At 37.1% G+C, this 9772-nt stretch overlaps 1 protein-coding gene across 1 annotated transcript; it reads right to left on the bottom strand.

Annotated features, from left to right (window-relative positions):
* Positions 1 to 2850: 2850 nt before the first annotated feature.
* Positions 2851 to 3423, bottom strand: CBG23128 (the record flags this gene model as incomplete). Its single annotated transcript, XM_002636417.2, has 2 exons — positions 2851 to 3065; positions 3357 to 3423. The coding sequence occupies 2 exons, from the start codon at positions 3421 to 3423 to the stop codon at positions 2851 to 2853; spliced, it is 282 nt and encodes a 93-aa protein (XP_002636463.2).
* Between the last annotated feature and the right edge of the window lie 6349 nt (positions 3424 to 9772).

The following is a 9772-nucleotide window of genomic DNA, read 5'->3' on the forward strand; positions in this document are numbered from 1 at the left end:
TTCTCCATCTGGGGAGTTCTTCAAAATAAGGTCTGTGCAAGACCCCATTCGAGTGTTGAGGCATTGAAGAAGAAATTGGTGGAGGAATGGGACAAATTGTCGGTGGAATACCTCCGTGCCACAGTCGACGCGTACCCAAGACGTCTTCGAGCTGTCATCGCCGCGAAAGGTGGCAGAATCGAATAATTTCTTCTGTTTTCTATTTTCATACATACGAATAAATATTCGCTTGAGTTAGATCGGATTTTGTTTTATACTTCTTGAGATACGCTCATTTTGAATGCGTTGCAATAATTAAAAGCCACCCTGTATGTGATCTCGAAGCTTTTCTACTTCTTATTTTCATCATTGCAGGATTCGATACGTCACGATCTTGCTCTTTTCATTTTCACCCTGAATCAAAGAATAGTGTTTCCCAATTGTGTTTCTCAGTTTTTATTAAAACAAAGTTATATATTCCTTCACAAAATCGACGAATTTCCTTCAATTCGGAAGAAATTCGATGAAACATTACCAAAAAACGGCATCGCTAAAATACCGTCGAAAAACTGCGCGGCGCCTTTGCGAAAAGGGGCGGATCGCTCCGCCCTCTTGTTTACTTGTTTGTTTGTGTGTTCACCGGTGCGATCTTTTTGAATTGACAATAGTATTCGTTTGTTTCATTTATATCCGCTCAGAAGAGCAAGCCACTACGGCTCCAAAATGAATCGGCTCCGTGCGGTCATCAAGTTCCGAAGAACTGTTTCACGCTCGCGGTTTGCCCGTCTCCCACTCATCGCGGATGGCATCTCTACCAATTTGATGGGAATTACGAGATACATACTGCAGAAATGATTCTGTATAGTATGGTCTCGATGAAAGCAACGCGGGCGCCGGACCTAACCACGCGCAGCAGCCGACATCTCCCGGGTTCCGCCGCCCGCTATACTTTGTGTGTGCTACGACTCCGCCCACTGGAGTGGGCGAAAGTGCAAGAAGTGATTCGTTCATTCGAATTTTATGCAGGAAATCAACTTATAGTTTGGTTTCGGTATATCAAGCGCGAATTGTTCATATTATTTTTGAGGATTCTAAACGAGTGAAAAATATGGGCCTTATTTTTTCAAGAATTTAAATAAAACTTTATTTACCAATTTAAAAAGTTAAAGTAGTAGTAAACAAAAGTTAACTTTTCCATCTTTGTTTTTGTGTTCGTTAATTTTTGCTAATTTGACCCTTGAATTGTTACTAGACATCGTTCATCTTCATGATCAAAAACAAGTTCTGCCGTTCATTTGGACTATCGTCTGAGAAAATTTCTTAGGATTCTAGGGATTTTAAAAGTTGTATTATTTTGGATTTTTTGTTCATTTGATCTATTACATTGAAATATCAGAATAAACATTGAAATATCAGAAAAACATGAAAATATGCAAATTTAAAATTTAACACCATTTAACTTTGTTTACTCCAGGTTTCGTCTCTATATTTCATTATGTTATCATGACAAATTTTTCGGAAACAACCTGTACACAACTGTTTGATAATGTGAAATAGTGCGGGTATCTGTTTTCCAAAAATTTTTCTCCTCGATTTCTCTTCTGCGTTTCCCCCTGTGCGCCTAGAGGCATTTCCGTCCATACTTCAAATGTGCTGTTCTGGCCGAGTGGTCTAACACAGGTCCTGGGCGATGATGCGCATAAAGGACCCGATCCATATGCGATCCTCTAGAAGTCCGTTTGACACATATCGCGAACAACGAGCTGCGATGAGTCTCATATGTGTGCGATGCGGGAGAGGCTGAATCGAGTGTTCCGAATGCGCGCGTATCCTAGATGGATTCTGGGTGGGTGGGCGATGTGTGCGATATGGGTCTGATACGGTAGGCCGACTACAACACTCCGAAATCCCGGATGCGCCCATTGTTTACCGTAAATCCACACCGGCAACTTTGCCAATTTTTCGTCAATTCGAGCCTACATTTCTGGTTTTTCGATTATTCCTTCGATGTTTTTTGTGAAAAAGAGTTATGGCAGAATAAAAAATCGCTGAATTCTTGCAGAAACGTGTCTTTCACTCGTTAATTGCTATGTTTTTCGCCAAAATAGGTGATATTTAGATTTTTTGATTTCACTTTGTAATTATTGTAAAAATCGTATTTTCAGGTGGAGTAAAAGGTAAGTTGGTAAGTATACAATAATTACAAAGTTTAAATTATAAAAATTTTCAATTTTTCATGCAATTTCAAAAAAGTGAAAGTGAGACATTTTTTGAACAAATGAAAAAAAAATTTTTAGCGAATTTTTTCCCATTTTCTTCTGTTTTTGATTGCATATCAAATTTAAATGGAAACTGCCATAAGTCTTTTTCAAAACCAAAACATTGAGTTTCGAAAAATCAGTGATATGTCGTTCAAAATATAAAAAAATATGGAATAATAAAGGAAAAGTACGAAATCGGAAGACCTGAACAAAATCACATCATAATAGAACTTAACTGATACTTCTAGGAACCCCCAACCAACGTTTTAGTTCATTTCATCGAGTGCCAGCAAACCAGGCGAGGAGATGCTTTGCGGCGGCGGTGTGCCCCATATGCCCCGTATATGCCCCATACCGGCGTCCTTTCCCTGTACCCAATTCATCGGCGCGTCCTCCGTCGCCCATCCATTATGCGTATGCGCGCCCAGGACCTGTGAAGGCGCTGCGTTCACCTGCAGGTCGCAGTCCTCTGCAGGGCGCAGGTTCAAATCCTGCGGACAGCAAACTTTTTTTAGGATTTTCATCAAAATCAGAAAAACCAGAAGATTTATTCAAAAAATATTTACAAAAATTGAGATTCGTTTAGTGAATGTTTGAAAAATCAAAAATTTTACTTCTTTCCAATCATCGCACCCATTGCAGCTCCCAACAATGCTCCTCGGAGCATTCCTCCAACTGGATTTGGACGATACCCATAGCCTCCATATCCACCATATGGTGATCCATAGCCTCCGTATCCATACGGCCTGTATCCATATCCACCACCGTATCCACCGTACATTGGTGGTGGGTATCCGCCATAACCGTATCCTCCATATGGCATACCTAGAACATTAAACTTTAAAGGGGGACTCCGACCAAAAATTTTTATTGCATTGAAAAAAGGCTGTCATGGGCCGTGGACTAGGTTTCTCACTGAAAATCCTCGTCCCCCGGCGGCACCTTTTTTTGAATTTTCTTCCTTTTCAACGCCGTTTTTCGGGGATTTCGGATTTTCTTTGAATTTTTTCGCAATAATATTTGAAAAATAGATAAATTTTAACACATTTTAATGCAATAAAAATTTCTGGTCGGAGTCCCCCTTTAAAAAAAATAATGAACACGGAAATGATGTACCTCCATAGAATTGAGCAGAAGTTGTTCCAAAGGCAAGCACGAATAATAAAGCTGGCAAGAAATTCATGATTCTGTAAAATGAGAATTCAAGAATATTTCACAGAAGCAAAAATAGATCAATTTATGTACGAGACTTTGAAGAAAATTACCAATTCGACGAATTCGGAAATCAAGGAAACAAGGTGGAGAGAACGAAAGAAAACGAAAGAAAACCGACTGAGATGATATTAGACGGAGGCAGAATGGTCAGAAAAGAAGACACGCCTCATTGAGTGACTTGTTGAGATGATGGAAGAAAAGATGACGGGTTATTCTAGAAAAAATGGATTATGACTGTAGAAGGAGAATGGAGACAGGAGAGGATTAGATCTATAGAATCGGGACGGTAGAACTGTTGCAATAAAACATTTATCAAGGGTTGGGATCAGGTATATCGGGAATGAGGTGACAGTAAGGGTGTTTGGTGAAAGACAAAAAATCAATTTCTGGAATAAAATAAAAAGAAAAAAAACTGATTTTTCTGTAAGGATGGTGTATAAAAGTTCAAACACAGTAAAGTTTGAGTGGATTTTTCTTATCTCCTATGCAAGATATCAAAAATGTGTCAATCAACTGACAAAACACTTCTAATATTATGACAAACAATTTATCAGTTGACAACTTTTCTATATCTTTAACAGGAGCTGAGATAAATGAGGGTTAAAAGGTAGAGGGCCTTACGTTGAGTGCTTACGGTGTGTGACAGGTATTACGGTAAGTGCCAAGCAAACAGAACCTTAAAAGTTCTAATTTGCATGCGAATTGATAGTTTTTCCAGTTTTTCAACAGATTTATTTTTTGAAAATTGTTGTCCAGAACGCATATTAAAGTCTTACAATCTTTCATAAAAATTTAAATTCAGGTTTTCCTGGAGCGATTGGAGCACTTCACGAAGTTTAATTGTATTCAAAAATCAATGATATCTTCAATTAGAAAGAAAAAATATTCCCCCAATAAAATTTTAGATGCCTAAACGTAATTCCTCTAATAGAAGACCACCTGTTAAAATAGTGGTGATATTATGACAAGCAACTTATCAGTTGACAAATTTTTGCTATCTTTCACAGAAATCGAGATCATTGAGTTCAAAGTTGACTGTTTGGGTAGGCTTCTATTAGAGAGGAGTTACAGTAACTCAGCCTTTCTGAAGAGATATGTGATTCTGCTTTATTTTTTCTCCCCCCCCCAAACCTTCCATGTATATAATTTCATCTCGGTTGCTATCTTGAATTTTCGAATTTTTGTTGCTAGCAACAGGTGAAAATTCGCAACTCACTTTTTTCCAACTACAAGCCCAAACTTCTCGAAAATTCAAAAATTTTTGATTTTTCACTGTTTGGATTTCTCCGGAAATCCAGTTCTAAGCTTGTATATCAAACCGGATAACTCTATAGTATATTATTTCTCAGTGGGTGTCTTCTTCTTTTGAATATGTAATTCGACCTTTTCATTACATTTACTCTTCCTTCTTCTTTCTTAAGAACCTCTTAACCTAATTTTCTTTATTTCATTTGCTCGGTTGCTCCGAATCGAAAAATAACAAGCTAGTCTAACAGTGATCATATTTTTGCTATCTGTGATTCGATTGCTGAATGTCTACCAATTTTTCTCTAGGCTTGCCCAGTTCTCACACCTTTCAACCGAAACCAAACAAATCATTTTTTGACCTTCAGAAAGTTCTAGAAAAATGACTCATGCGTTGTAATACCCTATTTTGATAGGTTTTCAGAAAAGAAGTTTTCAATCTTTTCAGCGAGAAAACGATTAGGAAAACATTCAAAAAACAGTGACGAATTCTCTAAATCGTTTTTAAAGGAGGCGAGACAGCAAAAATTTCGGGGGACAGTTTGGGGGAAGAAATCGCGCCGCGCTTATGTAGACCATCGGTCGTCAGGCGCCTTCGCGCCCCCCCGTAGCTCAGCCGGTAGCGGCGCTGTACCCCAGAGCTGCCTGTCATGAGTTCAACCCCTCATGGGGGTACTCTATGCAAATTATCAGGAAAACTTTTTTTTGGTGTCTGGCCTCCTTTAAAATTGTCTGACCAATTGACCTTCACAGTTTACACTCTTCTAGGTTTTAATTGAGTATTTGTCGTTCGAAGCGTGCCGAATAGCACGTGGACGTTTTGAATTACTGAAAAGAAAACATCATCGGGTTTTAATGCAGATTAAAAATGTAAAGTTTAAAGTCATGAATCAATTAGTCTTTGTTCTTATGTGAAATCAAAAGAGGACGATGTATACCGAATCACATGAGAGTTTGATAAATTCAAAATAGAACGGAAGTTGCGCGTCATAATGAGAGAACCATCCCATGTTTTGAGGTTTTCAGAAAAACTAAAAATTTTGGAGAAAAACCGCTAATGCCATTCAATTCAGCACCCCAAAAAACCTTTGGGTCTCCTGGATCAAGTGCCAGTCGCGTGTTTTAGGACTACAGTAACCAAAAGTCTCTCTGCACACCGCGTCATAATGATAGAACCACCCTGGAAAACGTAAAATCTCATGTTTATTTGAGAAACAAATTGAGATTTTTTGTTGGAACTCGTTAGAATAGTCATGAAAGAATCTATTTTGGCAGTCTGTACAAGAATTGATGTCTCTATTCAATTTTTAGAAAAAGTTGTTTTCAGACATTTCCGTAATTTTTTGGGTTTCCAGAATAAATCTTGAATAACTTTGCTCCCGGATAAAATTTTGAGCTGAAATTGATAAGAAATATTTGTTCAGTGGTCTGGAGTGTCTACTAGTTGTTTTCATGCTATTCTGAGTCGTCGTTTGTAAGTTAAGGAAAACCAAAATTTAGAAAACGAGCCTTGAATTTCGGTGGTTCTGATTTTCTTTTAAAAACTGAATTTGTCCAGTAAAAATTATTTTTCTGTACAAAATCATAACTTAGAAAACGATTTTGCTAACTTAGAACATCTTTTGGACGTTTTACACTTCTTTGAAAACATTTTATTTTTGGCATTTTTTCAGTTCAAAGCTCAATCTCAATTATGAGCTACCAGAGCTCATGAATGCCTTGAACAATTGCAGAATGACTAAAAGCTTTCACAAGATATTTACTATGAATTTCAGCTCAAAATTTTATCCAGGAGCAAAGTTATTCAAGATTTATTCTGGAAACCCAAAAAATGAAGGAAATGTCTGAAAATATTTTTATGTTTCATGACTATTTTAACGAGTTCCAACAAAAAATTCTCAATTTGTTTCTCAAATAAACATACGATTTTACGTTTTCCAGGGTGGTTCTATCATTATGACGCGGTGTTCAGAGAGACTTTTGGTTACTGTAGTCTTAAAACACGCCACTTGCACTTGATGCAGGAGACCCAAATGTTTTTTTGGGGTGCTGAATCGAATGGCATTAGCGGGTTTTCTCCAAAATTTTTAGTTTTTTCTGAAAACCTCAAAATATGGGGTGGTTCTATCATTATGACGCGCACCGTATATTCCATTTCTGTCTTCTTGTCACTAAATTGCGCGGGGAAACGGGAAGAAATGATGAAATGGGTGCACTTTGATTATTTTTTAAAAGTTTTATTGTTATGAAAAAAGTAACAGAATAAGACCCAAATTATCTTCCTCGTTTCATTTGGTGACACAAACTTCGGAACTATTTTAATATTCCTTTTCGGGAAATTCTGCTCGTCATAATTAAATTTTTACAGAGCATTTGACTAACAAGAGAACCTCAACACTTCGTAAACCCAGATTTAAAACAAAATCTCAGAATAGGTTGAAAACAGTCTATCTAGACACCTCTTAAAATTTTAGAATCCGGTCGCCAGTTTCCGCAGAGTTACCACAAACACTTGGCACCGCGTCACTTCGAAACCAGTCACTTCGAAACCGGTTCAAGACCGTGGTAATGCAGGTGAATGGATAAATTTCAAACTGTAAAAACAACTTTAGGATTTTCAAATACGCTATTTCTGGTAGAACAGACTCTGAAAATCAAGAATTTTAAGAATTTTTCGACTTTTGAGAACAACAAATTTTGGATTCTTCCTAATTTCAGAATGTGTTATACCAGAAAAAGCATATTTGAAAACCCTAAAGTTGTGTTTGTAGTCTGAAATTTATCCATTCGCCTGCATTGCCACTGTTTCGAAAAGACCGGTTTCGAAGTGACGCGGAGCCAAACACTCTAATAGAACGTCGCCCGATTCGTCAAATTGGAGCCCATGTATCTTATTTTCTGTGGGAGATATCAAAAAGTGGTTAACAATAAACATGTTGCTGATATCAAGATAAACATTTTATCAGTTGACAACTTTTTGATATCTTTCAAAAGAAGTAAGATATATAGGCTCAAAGTGGACGGTCCAGGTGGCGTTCTATTAGAGTGTTTACGGTATCAGTTTCAGTACTAAAAAACGCCGTTTTAGTGCGAAACAGCAATTTTAAAGATGATTTTCTTGACTTCTAGGATCCAGAACATGAATTTTGCTGTACTTTCATGTTTCAGTCAATTTCTCAAAAAAGGTTTTTTTTTGGAATTTTTCCACTATTTTCCAGATTCATTCCAAAATCAAAACAAAAAGTTTTTGAGAGAATGTCTGAAATATGAAATGTTTTCAATTTTAAGTATAACACAACAAATAATGTTCTGGAAACTCCTAGAAGTCGAGAAATTCGTCTTTGGAAATCGCTGTTTTGCACTGAAAGGGTTATTTTTGTTACCGAAACTGATGTAATTCTGCTGAAACGAGCGAGCGGATTCAAACATTTTGAGAGGTGTCTAAATAGGGTATTTTTTAACATGTCCTGAATGTTTCACCAAAATCTGGATTTACGAGGTGTTGATTGTCAGAGCAAATTCCTTACTTCGATTCGCACTCTCAACCTAATTGTTATTTTACATCTTGTTTAGATCAATGATTCATATGATCCGCAGACTTAGTCATTATAAAAGTAGCTTACTTCACCTGTTTCTGAGTCCTTGAAGACTTTCTTTAATTTTTGAAATTTCTTTGGCACTAAATCAAAACGACGTTGATGTGATGACGAATACGGAACTTTTCTCCAATTCTAAGAATAATCAAAAAGGAGTCTGTAACTCGTTTTCAGCTGTTCTTTCGGATCTTAATTAAATTTTTTGGCAAGGTTCGAAAACAAAAGTCTTCTAGATTTCGAAATACTCGTTTCTTCTTGCTGTAGATTAGAATGAACTCATTTTCAGTGGGTGATTAAGTTCGAATTTTCCACCCAACCGAATTTCTACTCTGGCTTCCAAACGTGTTATCTTGAATTTTCCATTTAACCAACATAAACACACAAAACCTGCTGAGGAGATCTTGTTGCGGGTTCCCCAGGCAACCAACACCCCTTATTTTGTTTTCCTCTGTAATGTCTATCTGTTGTTTTCCTATCGTTTTCCTCTTTACTCTTTCAAAATCCACTTTATTGGATGTGAGCGTTAGCTGCTCCGTTCAACTAGGCTATCCGATAACTGACTATTTTGATTTCATAACAAGTTTTAGAACAGAAAAATGAGAAGAAGAGGTGGGCGTATTTTGTTGTAATTGAGTGTCATGTTGTTCTTTTTCCATTCAACAACAATGCGATTCAGGTAGACAGCTTGTGTGGATTCGATTGCTTTAAAGTGAGCTATTGATTATACAGACAAGTTCCCATAGGATCATTCTAGAATACCGTAGAACTGGAAGGTCATTGAATATAAAGCCAAGATCTGAGTTGCTAATTTTTTTCAAAAGTAGCAGTAAATGGGTGATAATTTTTCAACCCGTTACAAGCTTTGGAAATTTGAATTGCATGCCTATCCAGTATCTAGTTTAGTCATAGGATTTGACAGGGTTCATTTCTGTTAAAATGTCGTGAGAAAACCTTAAAGAGTTGATCTTATTATTACAGTTGATGCTGTTTGCTCTCCCTTATTTTTTTTTACTTTTTGACTTTCAAAAAATATGTATCTTACCTCGAGACTCTTATGAGTAAAGATATAATTTTACTTCGTTTGTTGGTTCTTCTATGAAACGTTTTTTGTCTACTTGTATTTTTTCCGTTCCCATGTGTTGACAACCTCTAGGTGAAAAATTCGAAAGCGTCTTTTTCTCAAAAAAAAATCCTGAATTCTTTGGTAGTCTTTTTAACATCATTCCAATAGTGATTTCAAAATGTAACGAGCTCCCAACTGCAGTTCTCATCCACCAAAAACCAGATGCTATTCTTCTCAACACTCCAGAGACACGTAGCCTATCCATTTTCACTGCTTTTATTTACACAGATGATTCGCGAACAATCCGTTACGGACGCTCAGCGTTCGCGCGCGGTTGAAATAGGAACCGTATACGGACCGCACGCGACCCGTTTTCAGAAAACCACAGCACATTATTTCGTATTTCTCCGTAT

Source organism: Caenorhabditis briggsae (assembly GCF_000004555.2).
Source record: "Caenorhabditis briggsae complete genome, chrV, whole genome shotgun sequence".
In the NCBI taxonomy this organism is placed as follows: Eukaryota; Metazoa; Nematoda; class Chromadorea; order Rhabditida; family Rhabditidae; genus Caenorhabditis; species Caenorhabditis briggsae.